We start from the raw sequence: 22,636 nt of genomic DNA, 5'->3' as shown, positions 1-22,636 counted from the left end.
TATAAGGGTTGACTTGTGACCAAAGCATAAGTCACATTCCTCACATTTATGGAGTTTTAGTGTTGGGGGACTCCTGAGATCTTTGGAGTTTTTCCCAGAGAAGGATTTCTCACCCTCCAAACCTTCACTGGATCCACTTCCCACATGGACCTTCCTGTGGGTCAAAGGGAGGGAATGGAGAGCAAAGGATTTCCCACACTCGGAACATTCATGGGTTCTTTGGTGGTTTTTCAGAGTGTTGCTTGTATCTGATTGGGGATTCCAGATTTTCCCAGGCTCCATGCTTTGTGGCGGCTCCTGCCTTAGGCTGAATTTCTACTATCTGTTGCCAGTTGTCTTGCAAGTAAACATTTGGTCACAATCTTTTATCCTCTGTTAGAAGGAGAAGGAGAAAAAAGTATTTCCTTTTCAGAAATGTAGAGAGCCACAAAATCCCCAATAAAGGATCCACAATAATTGAGTTTAAATAGAGGTTTAAGGACAAGGGATAAGCACTTCAGCTTACTAAACTGTACCCTCAAGTGCATTATGGGACAAGGCACAAACAGCCTGCACGGATCATGGCTAAAAAAGTATCCCTGGAGCAAGACGCAGTTTGGGCTGAGAGAACATTTCCCCATGGAGGGACAGGATGAAGGCTGGACAGGGGAAGCCCCACCCCAAGCGTAGTCCCCAGGAAGCCTCTTTCGGCTTCAAGGGTGCATCCACCCAGCCGTTGCAACTCCCCCACTCTGTGGCCTTCCCTCCAGGGTCCACCTCCAACTAGACCAAGAGTGGCTTCTTACAACAAGTATCAATTAAAGAAATTACACCCTCAATTCACTGCATCACTCTCTTGTCAAATTAAGATTAAAATAATTAACATGCTTATTCTCCAGACCAAGATTTAGCCAAGATTTGTTTACTCACCATTAAAGTTATAACCAAGAGGTCACTTGTTACCCCTCTGAGTCAAGGCCAGGGATGACCCTCACTGCCGACCAGTTTCATTTCTCCTTAGTCGATTGGCTCTTTGTGCAGGAAGCTGCTTCTCCATCCGGGCCATGATTTCAAAATTTTCTAGAATGGAGTCCCAGCCAAAGGTTGGTGGATCCTGATCCAAGATCTTCCCTTTCTCCTCTGTGGGGTTCACAGCCAGATCCTCACTGGTCCCCTGCAAGGAGAAAGGAAAAAGGCTCAGATGCCGACAGTAATTCTGCACTTAATCTCTAAATGACCTGGAAGAGGAAGCAGAAGGTGGAATTATTTGTTAATGGTAGAAATAAAGGAGAGAGAATTGGGATTCAAGGAGATCTTGATGAGCCAAAATGGAGAGAAACTACCAAGGTGGAAGTCCAATCGGGGCCATTGCATAGTTGTGAGTAGGAAGACTCAATGGAAGAAGAGAGAGAGAGAGAGATCAGATGGGCAAAAGAGCATGTGTGAAAAGGGCTGCTCTCTTTGGAAGTTGAAGGATTCCAGGTAGGCGGTTCAAAAAAATAGAGAGAGTGTTATTGAAGTGAGCCTTCTGGCCATCAGCTTCTCCTAGGAGCTGCTCACAAGACCAGCCTCAAAACTTCCATAGAATTGGTGGGTTCCAAAACATCCACCCAGGAGGGGCTGCCCCATCCCAGCCTCTTCTGGGCAAAAGGAGGAAAATACAAAGCTTAGAAATTAAAACAAAGGATTTAATTTTTGGACTTTTAGGTGGAGCTCAAAGAAAAATGATCTTTTGTGGGTTAAGACAACATGAACTCCATTCAATTCATTTAAAGCCTTTTTTCTTTCCCCCAAACTCCCCTCCCCATTGCAATGAGGCCAATCTGTGTTAAGAGCACATTACAAACCTCAACAAGGTTTTTAAAGCTCCATTTTTGCAACTGCACGTGCGGGACATCCAGGCTCAGAGATCTCGTGCTCTGAGGGACCACACAGGGACCTTCTGAAGCAACTTCCCTAAAAGCTCCTTCCCGGATCCACCCGGAGCCCCGCGGGGAGCCTTGGCCGGGCAAGGAGGGGACAGATCCAGCCGAGGGACGGGGACCCCTTTGGCCCCCTAGAGGGAAGGGAATGATCTGCTCCCTGCAGGCAACGCCAGTGCCGGATCTCCACGAGGGAAACCCTGCGAGCCGAACAGAAAATTGCTTCCGAAATCTTTCTTTAGGATGATAGATGAAGTAAATCTAAAAGATATATGGAGAGAAAGAAATGCCAAAAAAGAACAATATACTTTCTATTCAAATAGACATTCATCATTCTCTAGAATTGATATGATATGGGCTTCAGCAGCATTGATCTGCAACGTACAAGAAGTTGAGATTGGCTCAAGCACTTGGGCGGACCCCAACCCAATCTCAATTAAATGGAAAGGCCAAAGGACAAGATCTAGATGGACATTAAATAATACTATATTGAAAGAAAAAGACTTTGTACAAAAAATGGAAAAAGAACTAGCCCTTTTCTTTAAAGAAAATAGGAAAGAAGATACATCAATGCAGAATCTTTGGGATACAATGAAGGCTGTTACTAGGGGTCTGATAAAAGACTATATAAGTGTGGGAAGTTATCATCCAGCCCTCGCCCAGAAAACTGAAATATCCTAGGAAATATTGAAAAGGCAGAATATTTCTCTGGATGTGAAAAGAAAAAAAGAGTTTTAAATTAAGACAGAATAGTTGCTGGTAGCTTCCTGCCCATCCCCACTGGGCCATTGAGAAGGCCGGCTAGTCCCTTTTACATAATAAAGACTTCTCCACTGCAGCTGCAGGGGGAAGGAATGTTGGAACTTTACTCAACTGATCACATGGCATCTGAGAACTCATCCATACTTGGGTTCAAAACACAGCCTAGAGAGTAGCCCCTGCATGGCCCCATGGGAGTCTGACAACCAATCAGAATACATTTCTTACACAGGAACAGGAAACAGAGAGGTGGGACTAAACAGGTATAAAAAGCCTAGCAAGCCTTCAGCCCTTCTCTTCTTCTCACCAACATTGAAGCATGTGATCACCTTTTCTGTTCAGGGCTCAAGCCATGTGGCCCTGTCCAACAATAAACCATCTTTCCAAGCAGCCTCCATGTCTCCAGTGTCTTTTTCCCCACTTGGAGCTGAACCCAGAAGGACATTTCTTTCAACACAAGGAAGAGAAACTTAAAGAAAAGACAAATGCATAAAGCTTTCGATAATGATTACAAACTACTTGAAAGAGAATTACAGAGATCGCCACAAAAAAAAGATGTTAAGATAAAAATGGATATAATTAAACATAAAATGGATCTACTGGAAAAGGAAGAACTGGCACAAAAAATTAAGAGGCGTTAAACAGAATTACTTTGAAAATGCAAATAAACCAGGCAGATGGTTGGCATATAAGCTGAAAAGAGAGAGAGAAGCAAAGAAAATATTTCAATTAAGAGATGAACAAGGACAAATTCAGTATGGAAATACTGAGAAAAAATATATACAAGATTACTATGCTAAGCTCTACGAACAAGAAAAGGTGGAGGAGAGAGAGGAGTCAAAAAGTATTTACGGGATGCTAATGTCCCCCAGATATCAGATGAAACTAGAACAATGCTGGAAAGTAAAATAACAATGGTGGAGCTAACGGAAGCACTTAAAAAACAAAATAATGGAAAAGCCCCAGGTCTGGATGGAATACCTGTGGAATTCTACAGAATATTTGAAGAAATCTTGATTCTCCTACTCTTACAAGTCATGAATGAAGTGATATCTGAGAGTAGAATACCGAAGTCATGGTCAGAAGCATACATTGCATTGCTACCCAAGGAGGAGACCGATTTAACACAAACTAAGAACTATAGACCAATTTCTTTATTAAATTCAGATTATAAGCTATTTGCATCTATACTAGCAGAGAGTCTTAAAATTTTTTTAAATAGCTTCATCCACTCAGACCAAAATGGTTTTTTACCTAAGAGACAAGTTAAAGACAATATGAGAATGATTTTGAATACTTTGGAATACTATGAGGCCCACCCCGAAAAACAAATGGCTTTGATGTTTCGATGCACAGAAGGCCTTTGACAACATGAACTGGCAATTTATGTTTCTACAACTGGAGCAGATGAACTTTGGTAAGAAATTTATTCAAACCATACAAATGATATATCATAAACAGCAAAGATAATGGTAAATGGAGAATTGACAGATCCTATTGAAATAAAGAGAGGTACGAGACAAGGTTGCCCATTATCACCATTACTCTTTGTCTTAACATTAGAAGTACTAAACAGAAAGATCAGAGAAGAAGAAGAAATAAGAGGAATGAAAATTAAAAAAGAAGAATATAAGCACTCAAATTGTTAGAAAGAATAGAGGAATATGGAAAAGTAGCAGGTTTGAAAAGACTGACAAAGAATATACCAACAAGACAAAAGGAAGAGTTGTCAGAAGCTTTGCAGATTCAAATTACAAGTAAGATTAAATATTTGGGGATATATTTATCACCTAGATGCAGTACTCTTAAGGAGGACAATTATACTAGACTAAAACAACAATTTTTTTTGTTTTAAAAAGGATAAGGATAACAATGATTTTATGTATACTTGATAGAGGATTGGTGATATAATGTATAACTCTAAGAATATATTACAATGATATTATATTGTTTATAAATAATTTTAATAAGGGAATAATTAAAAATTGGTATATATATATATATGTAGTGACTATTTAGAATATTTTGCTGAAAAATGAAGGAATAAGATTTCTGTTTGAATGTATGATGTACAAGGATAATAATGAACGATAGTTGATTGGTGGAATTATGCATAATTGAAAATAGTGACATACAAATATAAATGGTTGGTAATTCTTTTTTTCACATTGGGATTTTTGATTATATAAAGGTATACTGTTACCAAATAGACAACCAAGAATGTAAGGGAATTAGGTTTATTGAAAAAAAAACAATAATACTAATTGTAACTGAACATATACTGTACAATGAAACTGAGGTATTTAGTTATACTAGATGAAAAATCTGTGATGGTAAATGTTATTTGAGAATATGGATGTAAAAACACTTGTAATCAAACGACATGCTGTATGTGATGATGCTTTTTTTGGTCTTTTTTGTTGTGTGTGTGTGTTCTGTTTAATAAAAATAACAAATTATATTTAAAGAAAAACTTCCATAGAATTGGTGGGTTTTAAAACATCCACCCAGGAGGGGCTGCCCCATCCCAGCCTCTTCTGGGCAAAAGAAGGAAAATACAAAGCTTAGAAATTCTACCCATGTTTTTAAAGCAGAAGGAAAGTAAAGATTAGCCTTAGAAGAAAGGATTTCATTGTTGGCCTTTTAGGTGGAGCTCAAAGAAAAAGGATCTCTTGGGGGTTAAGACAACATGAACTCCATTCAATTCATTTAAAGCCTTTTTTCTTTCCTCCAAACTCCCCCCCCCCACATTGCAATGAGATCATCGTGCTCTGACGGATCACAGAGAGACCTTCTGAAGGTACTGACCCGAAAGCTGCTTCCCGGATCCACCCCGTGTCCCGTCCCCCCCGGGATCCTTGGCCGGGCGAGGAGGGGGAAGATCCAGTCGAGGGACGGAGCCCCCTTTGCCTCCCTGGAGGAAAGGGAGGGATCCGCTCTCTGCAGGCAACGCCAGAGCCCGGATCTCCCCGAGCCGAACAGCAGGATCCGCAGCTCCCTTCCTCCTGGCTGGGGGAAGATCTCCAGGCTGGAGGGGCGGCATGGTGGCCGGAGAGAGAGCAGCCCCACCTGTCTCGAGCGGAATCCAGGAGCCTCTCCCGGGGAATCCAGCGCCGATCATCCGAGGAAGAAGCGGAAGAGGCGGAGGGAAGCGGAGATGTAGCGGGGGTGGAGGTGTTTCTCCTCTCGGACTCCGCCCCCGCGCTGCAGCCCCGCCCCTTGGCCGCCACTCCCCCTTGGTCCCTCCGCCTTTCACCCCCAATCTCGCCTCCCAGCCAGGACCACGTGCCCCGAAGTTTCCTCTGATCCTCGCGTGGGTGTCCGTGTCCAGCGTTCCTCTGACCATGGGCAGAGTGTCCCGTTCTGCACGCTGGAAGCGGGGCTGCCTCTACTCCTTCGGTGTGTTTCTGCGTTGTTTTAATGAGCCCAAACACTTCCCTCCCCGCCCATTTTTTTCCTCTTCGGGAACTCCGCTCAAAGTCCCAGTAACTTCTAGCAGCAACACAGAGTTGGCTTTTTCCTGCCTGCCGAAAGACTTTATGGCTGTTTCCTCCTAAGTGGATAAGAAAACTTTCATTTTCCTCCCAGGAGCTTTTCATTCAGTGACCGTCACATCTTACAGTCATCTGCAACAGCCGCTGGGGCAGAGGTTACGGGGTGACCTTCCATCCTGAGAACTTAAATGGGGGAGGGGTCTCTGAGTGAGGGGGGGTTTCTGCAGAGACTCACATTCTTGGGTGGGTCAGCTGCCAATCACCAGAGTCCTGGGGGGGGGGGCAGGAAAGAGGAGAGTTTGGGGGAGCAGCCAAGGTCTCAAGCTTCTTCCCAAGGAGGCAACAGAACAGGGAAAGAAGCCTGAAAATGCTGCTCAGCCCCTGTAAAATGGGAATGGTTTTATTTATTTTTATTTATATCCGCCTTTCTTATTTTTACAAATAACTTGCTCAACTTTTGCAAGAAGCCGCTGAAGAACGGGAGACAAACCACTCTAAAAGTTATAATTAACCCAGATTGTGATGGTTACAATCTGCCAGGAAGTGGGACCCCGGAAGTGGGACTTGTCTGGAGCAGGCCCTGCCCTGGGAAGACCCTTTCCCGGGGGATCCTGCAGGCCCCCCCACCCTTCTGGCCTTCCGGGAAAGATGGAGGGCAGTGATGGCTGACCTTTTTTGGCTCGGGTGTTGAAAGCGTTCAGTGCCCCCTATGCCCCTCACGCATGGCCACCCCCGTGAATGCATGCATGACACCTGTCCCCCCATTTTGGGCCTAACAGGCCTCACTGAAGTCTCCGGAGGCCAGAAACGGCCCATAGATAGGTCTGGTAGACCCATTTTTTGCCTGGAGGCTTTCCTGGAGCTTGGGAAGGTCAAAAATGGTGTCCCCTGGCCCTTTGGAGGCCGAAAATCAGCCGGCCAGTGGACGCATGCGTGCTGGAGCTGACCTAGCGTAACAGCTCATGCGCCCACAGAGATTGCTCTACATGCCACCTATGACATGCGTGCCATCATGGCTGCAGGGGCTGTTTTGCCCTCAGTTTCTGGGACAGGGTAAAGCTGGGACTGCAGGATTAGAGACTGCGGGGTCTGTGTTTCAGGTTTTTTGCTTCTCTTAATGTTGGTTTTATTTTTGTTGTGAGCCCCCACCCACCCCACTGTGTTTCACAAGAGAGGCGGACATAGAATGAAACGGATGTCTTCTCAGGAAGGCAAATCATTCACTCTGCTGTTTGATATTGATGGTTCCTAAATGTGATAATAAATAAAAATCAATACAAACAGGTGATCCTCAACTTATGGTCGTCTGCCCATTATGGACCTCCGTCATAAAGGACCCTTTTGTGTGGGGGGGGCTCTCTTGTACTTTCAAATGGTCATAAGGTGATGGCTGCCTGTGGTGAACCCCCATGGCTGCCTCTGCCCTCCAGTTGTGCCTGATGGGCTCTGGGCTGAAAGGGGGGACCAACCCAAACTCAGCCCCTCCCACTTGAGCTGAGAAGGGAAGATGGCAGAATCCCCCCCCCTCCCCCAGAAAGGGCCACAAGTAATAAAACTCTGGCTTCTTTCCCCAAAGGTGCATTCCCCCCCTCCCCCCAAAGGCAAACTGGACTTTCTTGGGTAGTTTTTTCCCTTGAAAACATTTCGCTTCTGTTGGGGGGAAAAACTTGGAAATGAAAAATGTTTTACTTATGTTCTAGCTGAAGGAGCTAAATGATAATACAATTATGCAGTAAAATAGATTAACAACAATACAATGAAAAACAGATATATGAATTGAATACTTTATAACTTTTTGTTTTAAAATGGATAAGGATAACAATGATTTTATGTATATCTGATAAAGGATTTGGTGATATAATGTATAACCCTAAGAATATATTACAAAGATATCTTGCTGTTGATAAATAATTTTAATAAGGAAGTAATTAAAAATTGGCATATATTGAATGTATGATATACAAGGACAATAATGAACATAAGCATATCCGATAGTTGATTGGTGGAGTTATGTATAATTGAAAACAGTGATATACAAATATAAATGGTTGGTAAATCTTTTTCATATTGAGATTTGTGATTATATAAAGGTATACTGTTATTAAACAGACAATCAAGAATGTAAGGGAATGAGGTTTATTAAAAAAAGATAACAATACAAATTGTAATTGAATATACATTGTACAATGAAAGTGAGGTATTTAGTTATATTAGATGAAAAATCTGTGATTGTAAATGCTATTTGAGAATATGGATGCAAAAACACTTGTAACCAAACGACATGCTGTATGTGATTATGATTGTGTGTGTGTATGTGTGTGTGTGTTGTTTGTTTAATAAAAATAAAAATTTCTTGTAAAAAAAAACATTTCGCTTCTTACCTAAGAAGCTTCTTCAGTTCTGACTGACTGGGAGGGGGAGAAAGGAAGGATTTATATAGCGTCTCAAAGGAGAAGCCCATCAGGAGGAGAGGTCCATCTGCTCCTGAAAAGACCTGGGTGGCTCTTTCTGGGACAGCCACGTCCACCTTCTGGACGGAGAGGAGCCCTGGATGGAGAGAGGGGCCAAAGTGGCCATCTTTGCCAAAATGAGGAGCCCCCCCACAACAGAGGGGAGGGGAAAGGACCCCCCCACCTCCGGTCTACAACATGGTCCTTTCAGCAGCCTCAGAAAGGCTCTGCACCCCTCTGCACCCTGATTCAGAACTAAATGACTGCAAGGAATATCAATTCTTCCATCCTCCACCACTCAGTCAGAACTGGAGAAGCTTCTGGGATGAGAAGGGAAACGTTTTCAGGGGGAAAAAATCCCAAGGAAAAAAACAAAAACCTAAAAGCATCTTAGGGACAACCATGACCTGGAGGATGGAGGCTCTCCATACAAACTCCTGGCTCCACTTTCCCCTTTTGAAATCTCAGCAGACACAGCCTGGACTGAAGGGGACCTTAAAAGACCTTAAGTGGGCATCTAATCCACCCCTCCAGACACACAAAGAAATGGAGATTCAGGTTGAGACACATGGGGGAGGGGCTAGGCAGACTGCTGCCTTTTTCCACCATGGGAAGGTGGAGGAGGTCCATCAGGAAGCGCCTCCCCTTCCCCTCATTTTCCTCCCCCCTCCAGACCCCTTATGAAGAGTGGATCTCACAGGCACCAACAGTTCTTCATCTCTCCTTTACGGGGCGTCTTCCGGTAGCCTCTTGCATCAGGTTTCCCACCCTTCCTCTGAGAAGCGTGGCTCCACCCTCTAGTAGCTGCTGGGAACCATGGGCTCTGGACTCAGTGAAGACCTCCTCCTCCTCCTCCCCACAGCCCATTTCCTGAGCCAGCAGTGGGCAGCAGCTGCCAAAAAAGCCAACACAGTTCTAGGCTGCATAAACAGAAGGATAGAATCAAGATCACCTGAAGTGTTAATACCACTTTATAAGGCCTTGGGAAGGCCACACTTGGAATACTGCATCCAGTTTTGGTTGCCATGACGTAAAAAAAGATCTGGAGACTCTAGAGAGAGTGCAGAGAAGAGCAACAAAGATGATCAGGGGACTGGAGACTAAAACATATGAAGAACAGTTGCAGGAACTGGGTATGTCTAGTTTAATGAAATGAAGGATTAGGGGAGACATGATAGCAGTGTTCCAATATCTCAGGGGCTGCCACAAAAAAAGAGGGAGTCAAGCTATTCTCCAAAGCACCTGAGGGCAGGACAAGAAACAATGGATGGAAATTAATCAAGGAGAGAAGCAACTTAGAACTGAGGAGAAATTTCCTGACAGTTAGAACAATTAATCAGTGGAACAACTTGCCTCCAGAAGTTGTGAATGCTCCAACACTGGAAGTTTTTAAGAAGATGTTGGACAATCATTTGTCTGAAGTGGTTTAGGGTTTCCTGCCTAAGCAGGAGGTTGGACTAGAAGACCTCCAAGGTCCCTTCCAACTCTGTTGTTCTGTCCTGTCCTACCCTACTGTCCTACTATCCTATCATATTCAGACCTGGAAAAAAACCAGAAAAATTGGTGGGGGAGAAACAGGATCCCCCCCACTGTTTTTTCAAAGCTTTTCAATCCCCCCCCCTCTATCTTTTTCTCAATTTTTCCAGGCCTCCCCATCTCTAGGACTCCCTCAGCTTCTGACAGAGTCACCCCATGCTCTACCTAACAACCCACACATTCATTTAACGAATGCCTTGGGGAAAGCAGGGACAAGGAAGTCATTCGTTAGGTGCTTCATATAATGTAGTCCTTGACTTCCAACGTGTATGACTGTGGGAATATGCAGCACGGATGTGTCTGCACATATGACAAACACAATGTGATAAAGGGGGAAAAAAACCTTCTCCAAAAGATAGTAAAAAGCAACTTTTCTTCTTCGTCCTGAGCCAGCATATTCAACATCAATGATTTATCACTAAATAAGACACCAGATGCATCTTCACTCCACCCCTCACCCCATTTTCTCCTCCCTCAATCTTCAGTTCTCTTCATTGATCAACAAAGGTCTAGTAAAAGATAAAAATAATAGCTGGGTGTCTTGATTTATGACTATTAACAACTTACAACCAGAAATCTATTTCCAGTTGTGGTCATAAGCTGAGAATTACCTGTACTCTGCAAAACATTATATATAGTCATGAACTTTTGTGTAATCACTCTGGTAAATGACTAATGCTGCTTTGTGAGCCAAACATTCTCACACTCTCCGTACCTATGCCCTCTTGTCTCATTGTGTACTCTCTAATGGGATTTGAGGTTCCTTAACAACATTGTTCACAGCTGAAGGGATTTATCTCCTCTGGACTTTCTGATGTATTTTTAGCTTTGAATTGCTGTGAAAAGGTTTCTCACACTCTGCACACCTGTGAGGTGACTCTCCTGTGTGACTTTGGGTGTGTGTTCCAAGCGCTGAAGGGCTGAAGGTTGGGCAAAGCATTTCCCACATTCCAGACATTTCTATGGTTTTTCTCCAGTGTGGATTCGCTGATGCTTTAAGAGAGTACGTTTCTGAGAAAAACGTTTATCGCACTCTGAGCATTTATGGGGCTTCTCTCCTGTATAGCAATAGCAATAGCAGTAGACTTATATACCGCTTCATAGGCCTTTCAGGCCTCTCTAAGCGGTTTACAGAGAGTCAGCATATTGCCCCCAACAATCTGGGTCCTCATTTTACCCACCTCGGAAGGATGGAAGGCTGAGTCAACCCTGAGCCGGTGGGATTTGAACCGCTGACCTGCTGATCTAGCAGTAGCCTGCAGTGCTGCTTTTAACCACTGCGCCACCTTGGCTCATGGATTCGGCTGTGTCTTCTAAGGTGAGACGATCGAGCAAATGCTTTCCCACAGTCCAAACATTTGTAGTTTTTTTCCCCTGTGTGAGTTTTCACATGGCGTCTAAGGGCTGATGAGGTACGATAAAATCTTCCACATTCGTTGCACTGATATGGCTTCTCCCCAGTGTGCGTTCTATGATGTGTCCAAAAGTTTGCAGATTGAGCAAAATACTTTCCACATTCTAAGCATCTGTATGGCTTCTCTCCTGTGTGGACCCTCTGATGCCTTCCAAGGTGTTGTTTTTGGGTAAAGGATTTCCCACACTTCTCACAGTCGTACGGCTTCTCCCCTGTGTGGATTCTCTGATGAACCTGGAGCTCTGTTCGTGTAACAAAACTTTTCCCACACTCCCCACATTCATAGGGTTTCTCCTCTTTGTGCCTCTTCTGGTGTGTCCGAAGTTCAGTAGAATTTACAAATCGTTTCTCACATTCTGGACATTCATAGGGTGTCTCTCCAGTGTGAAGTCTCTGATGTCGCACCAAAGTTGATTTCAAGGTAAAATACTTCCCACACCCACATTTAAGGCGCTTTTCGTTTTTCTCCCCCGTGTGTGTTTTCCAATGACTCCGAAGAGTTGAACTCTGGGTGAAACATTTTCCACACTCAAAGCATTTGTAAGGTTTGACTCCTGCGTGAATCTTCTCATGGATCCAAAGATGAGCTTTCTGAGAAAAGCTCTTCCCACACTCCCAACACTTGTAAGGTTTCTCCCCTGTGTGGATCGTCTCGTGCTTTTTGAGAGTGTCTTTTTTACGGAAAAACTTCCCACATTCCAGACACTGATAAGGTTTCTCTCCAGTGTGGGTTTTCTGATGTATAAGAAGGTGTGACCTTCGTCCAAAGCATAAGTCACATTCCACACATTTATAGGGTTTTAGTGTTGGGGGGCTCCTGAGATCTTTGGAGTTTTTCCCAGAGAAGGATTTCTCACCCTCCAAACCTTCACTGGATCCACTTCCCACATGGACCTTCCTGTGGGTCAAAAGGAGGGACCTGCAAGCAAAGGATTTCCCACACTCTGAGCATTCATGAGGTTTTTTGTGTTTTTTTGGAGTGCTTCTTGTGTCTGATGGGGGATCCAGGACTTTCCCACAGTCCATCCTTCCTCTTGGCTGCTGCCTTGTGCTGATTTTCTACTGTCTGTTGATAGATGCCTTGCGGGTGAATCTTTGATTACAATCTTTTACTCACTGTGAGATGAGGGGGGGAAAGCGGAGAAGTAGATTTCCTTTTGAGAAATGTAGAGAATCACAAAAGCTTTCCCTTGGAAGGGATCATGAAGGTCTTCCAGCCTGACCCTCTGCCCAGCGCAGGAGTCCACAATACACGCTACACAAAATCTCTAATGATGAAGTCTCCACATCTCTAAGAGGCAAACTCTTCTGCTGTTCATTGACTCTATCTTTTCCCCCTTGGTTCTTGTCCTAGGACAAGGTGGAAAAGAAACGTTTAAATTAGATCTAGTCTTTGATGATCATAAGCAGGACTGGAATTTCGGTTGAAGCAAGTGAAGGGTCACCCAACCACTTTGCTCAGCAACAGAAATCCCACACTCCTAATAGCAGGCATCAAGAATTTGAGGCTCCTTAAGTGGAGGGTTGGAGCAGACAAGAGCCCTGGGGGGGGTGCTTTGGGGTAGGGGAGGTTCTGGAGAGCTAGCACAAGACATCCATGAATGAGGGGATGTTGAAGTGGGGTGCAATGCTTCTGCCATCCCCAGAAGCCTCAGTTGGGCCTGGTAATGCGGCAGAAATGGCAGTCAGGGCAGTGCCTTAAGTGGAGGCCTGAGGCCTTCAGCCAGTGGTCGCTGACCCCAGGCCTGGACTTCAGCCCAGTTCCCCGCTGCCATTGAGCAATGCAGCCTTCATCCCCACACCGGAGGACTTTGCAACCAAGCACCATTTTCCATACCGCGTGTTCCACACCGTTTCCAAGCAACGTGTCCCAAAGCATCTCTAAGTCTCTCCAGGACCCCCTCAAGTCAAACATGGCCTGTACCAGGACTCACAGGGCTTCTCCTGTTGGCAAATCCAGGCTTCTTACCTGGCACTCCACCCACTTAACGACCAGTGAAATCGCTTTACAACCCACAGAATTACAATTCCTGAGCAAAGCAGTCAAGTGGCGTCTCACATAATGACCGCTTTGCTCAACGAGCAAGATGCCAACCCCAATTTTAGGCACAAGGCAAGGACTGCCCGTAGGAAATGGCAAAAATTATGGGATCATTACAAGCAAGAGAAGGAAAGAGAGTTGGGTTTAGTTTAATCACCCCATTTCTTATCCCCTTTTCTCGCTTTTTCTGATTTTTCCACTTATGAGCTCCATCCCATAATGACTAGTTGATCCTGGCTTCCTGGAGGCCCATTGCCTCTCCCTTCATGGGTCCCTTTCACAGCTCAGCCTCCTCCTCTTGATAGGACCATACTTCCTTTTGTGCCATTCATTTATTTCTTAAATTTATTTGCCATCCATCTTGCCAAGGAGCAACAGTAAAAATGGAGACATGAAAGTAAGTGTCAGAAGAATAAAACGATCAAGAGAAACGATGGGATAAACAATTAAGGTACAATAATGCCAAAATTACAAAGGGGGGGGGAGGGAGAAGCAGGGAGTGCAGAGAGCAGGTGGGTTTCCCCATCAGTCGCATAGCCCCCTCCAGTGTGGTACCTCATTACACTCTTTGGGGGGTTAACCCAATGAAAGGGAGGCTGATGGCATCCTTTGGCTCCCCCCACCTGCCCAGGTGAGAGTTTGGGCTCCGTCCTTGGAACTGCATCCAATTTTGGTCACCAGAATGTAAAAAAAGACGTGGAGACTCCCGAAAGAGTGAAGAGCGGAGAGACAAAGATGAGTCGGGGGCTGGAAGCTAAAAGATAGGAATATCTACGGAGATTCTGAGTCATCCAGGTCATGGTTGCCCCAAAGGTGCTTTTGCCCACGAGGCAACTGAGAGAGAGCTGAAGATGCTTCTTGGATGAGAAGCGAAACGCCTTCAAAGGAAAAGCAGAAAAAAGCCTCTTGAAAAATAGCATCTTTGGGATAAAGCTCTTGCAGGAACTGGGCTTATCTAGTCTAGTGAGAAGAAGGAGTAGGGGAGACATGATGGCAGTAATCCAATATTGGAGGGGCTGCCACAGAGAAGAAGGGAAACCACCAGAAGGCAGGAGAAGCAGCAATGGATGGAAACTAATCAGGGAGAGAAGCAACCCAGAACTAAGGAGAAACTTCCTAACAGTGAGAAGATTTAATCAGAGGAAGAGCTTGCCTCCAGACGTTGTGGGTTCTCCATCACTGGAGGTGTTTGAGAGAAGACTGGAGAGCCCCTTGCCTGGAATGGCGGAGGAACTCCTGCTTGAGCAGTGGGGTTGGACTAGAAGACCTCCCAGGTCCCTTCCAACTCTGGTTCACTTTCTCTTGGCTTTAGGTGTTGCATCCATCCAACCACCTGACTGATTCCCCCAAGGGCCTTAGCCCTCATTTCTGCAGGTGAGCTCCACAAGTTACGGTTAAAACTAATCGTGGTTTAGCTGAGGGCTGTGTAAGTTCTGAGCTGAAGACTGACACTGGCCTTGGATGAGTACAGGTAGTCCTCAACTTACAACACTTCATTTAGTAACCGTTCAAAGTTACAACGGCACTGAAAAAAGTGACTTGAAGATTTTTCACCCCGTTGCAGCATCCCCCAATGGTCCCATGATCCAAATTCTGACGCTTGGCCACTGACTCATATTTACGACTGCAGCAGTTCCCTGGGGTCGCGTGATCCCCTTTTTATGACCTTCTGTCAAACAAAGCCAATGGGAAAAATCGGATTCACTTAACAACCGTGGGACTAACTTAACTACACTTATTCACTTAACAACTGTGGCAAGGAAGGTCACAAAATGGGACAAAACTCACTTAACAAATGCTTCCCTTAGCAACAGACATTTGGGGCTCCAAGGTGGTCGTAAGTCGAGGACTACCTGAATGATATGGGCAAAGTTGAAATTATTTCCCCTTCAGTGGCGTGAAATGCTGGAGGTCTCTGAGGGTTCCTGAATCTCCTCTTCCTTTTCTCCCTCTTTCCTCCCTTCTCTCATTCCCAGCTCAATTGGCTTTTCCTCCCCTTCCTTTCCCCTCCCCACATTTCCCTTTCCCTCCTCCTGCAGCTTCCTAACAAGACCAGCCTCCAGTGTCCAAAGGACTCCCAAAGGGGTCCTGTGTGAACCTCCACATCACAGCCTCTTTGGCACAAAAGGAAACAATAATAAAAAAAAATAACCGGATTTTTAAAGATTTTGTTCGGCAAACAAAGAACATTCCCTTGTCCTCTTTTATAAAGACTAAGAACAAAGAAAAAAGGAACTTTTCCAGGGTTGGGAGATCCTGAGCTCAGTTCTGTGGAAAGTTATCACCCAGCCCTCTCCCAGAAAAATGAAATATCCTAGGAAATATTGAAAAGGCAGAATATTATATTTCTCTGGATATGAAAAGGAAGAAAAAGGTTTTATAAAGAGAGAATAGCTCCCTGCAGCTTCCTGCCCCTACCCACTTTGTCAATGGGCCATTAAGAAGGCCAAGACAGTCCCTTTACATAATAAAGAGTTCTCCCCCTTCAGCTCCAAGGTGGTGGGATTAAGGCATGATAATATTGGCCCTTTAACAAACTCCCCACATGGCATCTGAGAGCTGAACCAAACCTGGATTCAAAATGCAGCCTAGAGAGTTGCCCCTGCATGGCTCCATGGGAATCTGACAACCAATCAGAATACAAGATCAAGATCAAAGGCCAGACAGGGCATAAAACCAGGGACTCTGCTTCTCTTCCTGGCTTCTCTTCTCTTTTCTCCACCAACATTGAAGCATGTAACCACCTTTTCCTTCAGGACTCAAGCCATGTGGTCCTGTCCACCAATAAACCATCTTTCCAAGCAGCCTCCATGTCTCCAGTGTCTTTTTCCCCACAAGCCGAACTCAAAAGGACTTTTCTTTCAACAGTTCAAAGCAACTTAACTCCCCCCCTTAAAGAACCCCCCAAACTGAACGGGGGAGGCGAGGAGCCTCCCTGGGGGTTTCCCTTCCATCCCCCCCATAATCCTTAGGGGAAAAGCTCCGTCTGTAGGGAGCCTTCCCTCTGTTCCCAGAGACGCCCAGTCCCAGCCCTCCCATCCCGGGATCCTCGCAGGCTCAGGGATCCTCCGGGGAAGAGGGGCCACTCCAGCTACCTTTCTCCTGCGAAGGAAAAGCCCTCCTGGCAGGAAGGGACCGCAGCGGAAGGAGCCCCAACTGTTCAAGGCGAGGCCGAGGAAAGCCCGGGGATGAACGGGCAGGCTCAGACGGAGACGGGAAGGCCGGGGCGGGGCTTCTGCTCTCCCTTCGGGCTCCGCCTTCTGCAAGTAACCACGCCCCTTGCTCTCAGGAATCCGAACAGAAGGGACCCTGGAGGTCTTCTAGTCCAGCCCCCTCCTCAAGCAGGAGATCCTATCCCATTCCTCACAAGGGACCGTCCAGCCTCTTCTTAAAAGCCTCCAGTGGTGAAGAACCCAAAACCTCTGAAGGCAAAGCTCTTCCACTGGTGAATTGTTCTCTTAGGAAGCAGTTTCTTCTCCTGCCCTCTGGGACTTTTTAGAATTACTCACTCACTCACTCACACACACACACACACACACACACACACAAACAAACACACAGACATATACACAAATAGACACGTTTTCTTTGTTGGCAGCCTCTCAAATAGTTCTCCCTCCCTCCCCCCTCCCCATCCATTCAGAGATGAAGAAGCTTCTTGGATGAGAAGCAAAACGTCTTCAAAGGAAAACAAGAAAGTCCAGTTGCCTCTTGAAAAAGCCCCTTTGGGACAGGCGTCTCTCTTTTTCTTCCTGGGATCTTTGGCCCCCGGGGAGTGGGGGAAGCTTGAATCCTGTTTAATCAGAGCTGCGGGGGGCCTTTCAAGGGCGGTAGCTCACATCTGGAGGTCCCACTGGGATAACCGGCCCAGGCCTCTCCGCCATCCAACTCGCCAATGGGGACGTTTCTGCCAGGCCATGTCCCCCCTCCCCACTGGGCTGTTGTGCTCAATGCTCCGAGGGGGAGGGGAGCGCTTCCCAACATCTCCCCCTTCATTCCGGTATCTTCAAGTCTTAAACTGCTCTGGAACAGCCACTGGGGCAGAATTCACATGATGACCCTCCATCTGAGAATTAAAATTGGGTGGGGGTCTCTGAGCAAGGAGGGGTCTTCTCACATTCCTTTGTTTCCTAATCCCCAGAGACCCCGAGACAGGAAAGAGAGTTTGGAAGAGCAGATCAGATCTCCTGTTGTTCCCAACTAAACGCAACAGGGAAACAAGGCTGAAAATGTTGCCCAGCCACTGCAGAATAGAAATGATTTGATTTTTCCCCTCACTTATATCCGGATTTATTATTTTTACAATACCTCAAAGGCAGTGAACATATCCCACCCGCCTTCCTTCCCATCTCTGGAGGGACCTGAAAATGGCTCTCCATGGACGGTCACCATCCAACCTGACTGAGCTGGAGAGGATTTGCAAGGAAGGGCAGAAAATCCCCTGATCCAGATGTGCAAAGCTTGTCACGTTATATACAAAAAGACTGGAGGCTGTAACTGCTGCCAAAGGTGCTTCAACAAAGTAACTGAGTGAAGGGTCTGAATATTTATGCCAATGTCTCATTTCAGTTTCTTTCTTTTTTAATTCATTTGCAGACATTTCTAAAATTCTGTTCTCATGTCTCATTATGGAGCACCCAGTGTAGATTTAATGAGGGGCGTTACGACGTCCAGTCCCAGCCCTCCCATCCTGGCATCCTCGCAGGCTCAGGGACCCTCTGGGGAACTGGGGCCACTCCAGCTACCTTTCTCCTGCCGAGGAAAAGCCCTCCTGGCAGGAAGGGACTGCAGCAGAAGGAGCCCCAACTGCCCCACCCTCTCCGGAGGACTCCAGAGCCCATACTGAGCAGCGGAGGAAAGCCCGGGGATGAACGCGCAGGCTTTGACGGAGACAGGGACGCTGGGGCGGGGCTTCTGCTCTCCCTTCGGGCTCCGCCTTCTGCAAGTAACCACGCCCCTTGCTCTCAGGAATCAGAATAGAGCTGGAAGGGACCCTGGAGGTCTTCTAGTCCAGCCCTCTCAAGCAGGAGATCCTATCCCATTCCTCACAAGGGACCGTCCAGCGTCTTCTTAAAAGCCTCCGGTGATGAAGAACCCAAAACCTCTGAAGGCAAAGCTCTTCCACTGGTGAATTGTCCTCTTAGGAAGCGTCTCTTTAACTCCAGGTTGCTTCGCTCCTTGATTACTTTCCATCCATTGTTTCTCCTCCTGCCCTCTGGGGCTTTGTAGAATAATTACTCACTCACACACACACTAACACACAAACACACAAACAATCTTTTTTTTTGTTGGCAGCCTCTCAAATAGTTCTCCCTCCCCCCTCCCCATCCATTCAGAGATGAAGAAGCTTCTTGGATGAGAAGCAAAATGTCTTCAAAGGAAAACAAGAAAGTCCAGTTGCCTCTTGAAAAAGCCCCTTTGGGACAGGCGTCTCTCTTTTTCTTCCTGGCATCTTTGGGGGAGGGGGGGAGTTGAACCCTATTTAATCAGAGCCGGGAGGGACCTTGGAGGTCTTCTAGTCCAACCCTCTACTCAAGCAGGGGGGAGTAGGCCTGATGCCTCTGCTCTCCCCCCCCTCCCGATGGCCTCAGCATCTCTGCCCAGGGAAGGCACAGGAAAAGAAAGGGAGCAGAGACATAGCTCTCACTGGGGCAAAGGAGCTAAGATCGGGGAAGGCACAGGCAACGGAAACGGGTGCCTTTCAAAGGCGGTAGCTCACATCTGGAGGTCCCACTGGGATAACCGGCCCAGGCCTCTCTGCCATCCAACTCACCAATGGGGAGGCTTCTGCCAGGCCATCTCCCCCCTCCCCACTGGGCTGTTGTGCTCAATGCTCCGAGGGGGAGGGGAGCGCTTCTCAACATCTCCCCCTTCTTTCCCTTGGCCCCCCTGACAAGGGAGGAGGAAGGCCATCCGTGGAGGAGGCCCCACCCCACAAGATCCGCCCACGCTGTTCTCTCCCAGCCCTCTTTGCTGGCGGCAACAGCAAATGTAGTGCGATGAAGGCGGAAAGCTGTTGCTGTGGAAAGGGGAGTTCAGGGGCGCTTCACTCCCGCACCAAGACTGGGACTATGCCACTGCCAAGACAAGACAATGGCTCTTCCATCCCTTTGCCAGGAGAGGGTGGCCGGGAGCCGCAACAGAGGGCCCAGAGCCGCATGTGGCTCCAGAGCCAAAGGTTGCCAACCCCCGTCCTAATGGTTGTCTTATCTCTGCTTAAGAACCTCCAGCATTGGAGAATTTTGTAACGTCTGGAGAAAGGTTGTTCCACTGATTAATTATTCTATCTGTCAGGAAATTTCTCCTTAGTTCTAGGTTGCTCCTCTCCTTGATTAGTTTCCCTCCATTGCAGTCATTTGCTTGAAAGGTCAAGGAAATGCTTGCCAGCATTATCTTGGGCTAAGCACCTGTCAGTCTGGCCAAGCAGCCCAGGCAGGCGAGGGAGGCAAGTGGGCAACAGAGGAAAACGGGTGAAGAGCATCCGTGGAGATGAAGGCGAAGGAGGCAGGCGGGCAAGGGAGAGAAACTGGCAGAGAGAAGCTGGGCCACTGGGATGAGGAGGAGCACAAAAGCGGGCGAGGGAGGGAAATGGGCAAAGAGCTGAGAGACGGGTGTGAGGATGAGCAGGAAGGCGGGCGAGAGAGGGAAGCAGGCGGGGGAGAACTGGGGAGGAGCAGATAGGCCTTGTGCCTGAGGATGAGCACAAAGGCAGCTGAGGCACGAAAGGGAGGGGCTGGGAGGGGAGGGGGCAGCCAGTGGAGGGATCAGCAGGTGTGCCAAACTGCCCCAAAAGTTAGCTACCTGTTAAGTCCTTTTGCCTCACTGTTTACTCTCTGATGGGATTTCAATAGAAAAAAAAATATTTTTCCACACCAACATTTTTTAGAATTTCCCTTCTGTCACTGGGTGATGTTTCTAGTGACTTAAGCGACATTGAAAAAAACATGTTTTCACATTGTCAATGACTACACAGGTTTCTCTCTGGTATAGACTTTCTGGTGCATTTTTAATGTTAGTCGACACTCTGCACACTTGTGAGGCCGCTCTCCTGTGTGACTTTGGGTGTGGATGCAAAATGCTGAAGGTTGGGCAAAACATTTTCCACATTCCACACATTTCTATAGTTTCTCTCCAGTGTGGATTCGCTGATGCCTCACAAGAGAATCTTTCCGTGGAAAACATTTATCACACTCTGAGCATTTATGGGGCTTCTCTCCTGTATGGATTCGGCTGTGACTTTTAAAGTGAGATGACTGAGAAAATTCTCTCCCACAGTCTAAACATTTGTAGTTTTTTTCCCCTGTGTGAATTTTCACATGACATCTAAGGGCTGATGAGGTACGATAAAATCTTCCACATTCGTTGCACTGATGTGGCTTCTCCCCCGTGTGGGTTTTATGGTGTCTCCAAAAGGCTCCCTTTACAGCAAAAGATTTCCCACATTCTACGCATCTGTATGGTTTCTCTCCGGTGTGGACCCTCTGATGGGTTCCAAGGTTTTGTCTTTGGGAGAAGCACATCCCGCACTCCCCACATTTGAATGGCTTCTCCCCTGTGTGGATTCTCTCATGAACCTGAAGGTCTCTTTGTTTAGCAAAACTTTTCCCACACTCCCCACATTCATAGGGTTTCTCCTCTTTGTGCCATTCCTGGTGTCTCTGAAGTTCAGAAGAATTTACAAATCGTTTCTCACATTCTGGGCATTCATAGGGTCTTGCTCCAGTGTGAATTCTCTGATGTATAAGAAGGGTTGACTTGTGACCAAAGCATAAGTCACATTCCTCACATTTATGGAGTTTTAGTGTTGGGGGACTCCTGAGATCTTTGGAGTTTTTCCCAGAGAAGGATTTCTCACCCTCCAAACCTTCACTGGATCCACTTCCCACATGGACCTTCCTGTGGGTCAAAAGGAGGGAGTGGAGAGCAAAGGATTTCCCACACTCGGAACATTCATGGGTTCTTTGGTGGTTTTTCAGAGTGTTGCTTGTATCTGATTGGGGATTCCAGATTTTCCCAGGCTCCATGCTTTGTGGCGGCTCCTGCCTTAGGCTGAATTTCTACTATCTATTGGCGGTTGTCTTGCAAGTAAACATTTGGTCACAATCTTTTATCCTCTGTTAGAAGGAGAAGGAGAAAAAAAGTATTTCCTTTTCAGAAATGTAGAGAGCCACAAAATCCCCAATAAAGGATCCACAATAATTGAGTTTAAATAGAGGTTTAAGGACAAGGCACAAGCACTTCAGCTTACTAAACTGTACCCCCAAGTGCATTATGGGACAAGGCACAAACAGCCTGCACGGATCATGGCTAAAAATGTATCCCTGGAACAAAGAGCAGTTTGGGCTGAGAGAACATTTCCCCATGGAGGGACAGGATGAAGGCTGGACAGGGGCAGCCCCACCCCAAGCTGAGTCCCCAGGAAGCCTCTTTCGGCTTCAAGGGTGCATCCACCCAGCCATTGCAACTCCCCCACTCTGTGGCCTTCCCTCCAGGGTCCACCTCCAACTAGACCAAGGGTGGCTTCTTACAACAAGTATCAATTAAAGAAATTACGCCCTCAATTCACTGCATCACTCTCTTGTCAAATTAAGATTAAAATAATTAACATGCTTATTCTCCAGACCAAGATTTAACCAAGATTTGTTTACTCACCTTTAAAGTTACAACCAAGAGGTCACTTGTTACCCCTCTGAGTCAAGGCCAGGGATGACCCTCACTGCTGACCAATTTTATTTCTCCTTAGTCGATTGGCTCTTTGTGCAGGAAGCTGCTTCTCCATCCGGGCCATGATTTCCAAATTTTCTAGAATGGAGTCCCAGCCCAAGCTTGGTGGATCCTGATCCAAGAACTCCCTGTTCTCCTCTGTGTGGTTCACGGCCAGATCCTCACTGGTCCCCTGCAAGGAGAAAGGAAAAAGGCTCAGATGCCAACAGTAATTCTGCACTTAATCTCTAAATGACCTGGAAGAGGAAGCAGAAGGTGGAATTATTTGTTAATGGTAGAAATTAAGGAGAGAGAATCAGGATTCAAGGAGATCTTGA

The 22,636-nt window shown here is 46.4% G+C and overlaps 1 protein-coding gene and 1 long non-coding RNA gene across 2 annotated transcripts; both read right to left on the bottom strand.

The window, feature by feature from the left end:
• Positions 1-4: 4 nt before the first annotated feature.
• On the bottom strand, positions 5-5,804 carry LOC148046971 (uncharacterized). The gene is made up of 3 exons (XR_015696104.1): positions 5,730-5,804; positions 910-1,153; positions 5-372 (listed from the first exon to the last, which is right to left on the bottom strand). It is a non-coding gene; the product is annotated as an uncharacterized LOC148046971 (long non-coding RNA).
• Positions 5,805-11,410: 5,606 nt separating this feature from the next.
• On the bottom strand, positions 11,411-22,487 carry LOC106553942 (uncharacterized). Its single transcript, XM_087711775.1, is given in 4 exon segments — positions 11,411-11,972; positions 12,063-12,613; positions 20,588-21,709; positions 22,248-22,487. Coding segments are annotated over 3 exon segments (2,145 nt in total). The 5' UTR covers positions 21,620-21,709; positions 22,248-22,487.
• Positions 22,488-22,636: the final 149 nt, after the last annotated feature.

Source organism: Thamnophis sirtalis, unplaced genomic scaffold (genome assembly GCF_051295495.1).
Source record: "Thamnophis sirtalis isolate CommonGarterSnake01/CBP01778 unplaced genomic scaffold, rThaSir2_p1.2 scaffold_3, whole genome shotgun sequence".
NCBI classification, from domain to species: Eukaryota; Metazoa; Chordata; class Lepidosauria; order Squamata; family Natricidae; genus Thamnophis; species Thamnophis sirtalis.
This window is presented reverse-complemented; position numbering and strand designations above follow the sequence as displayed.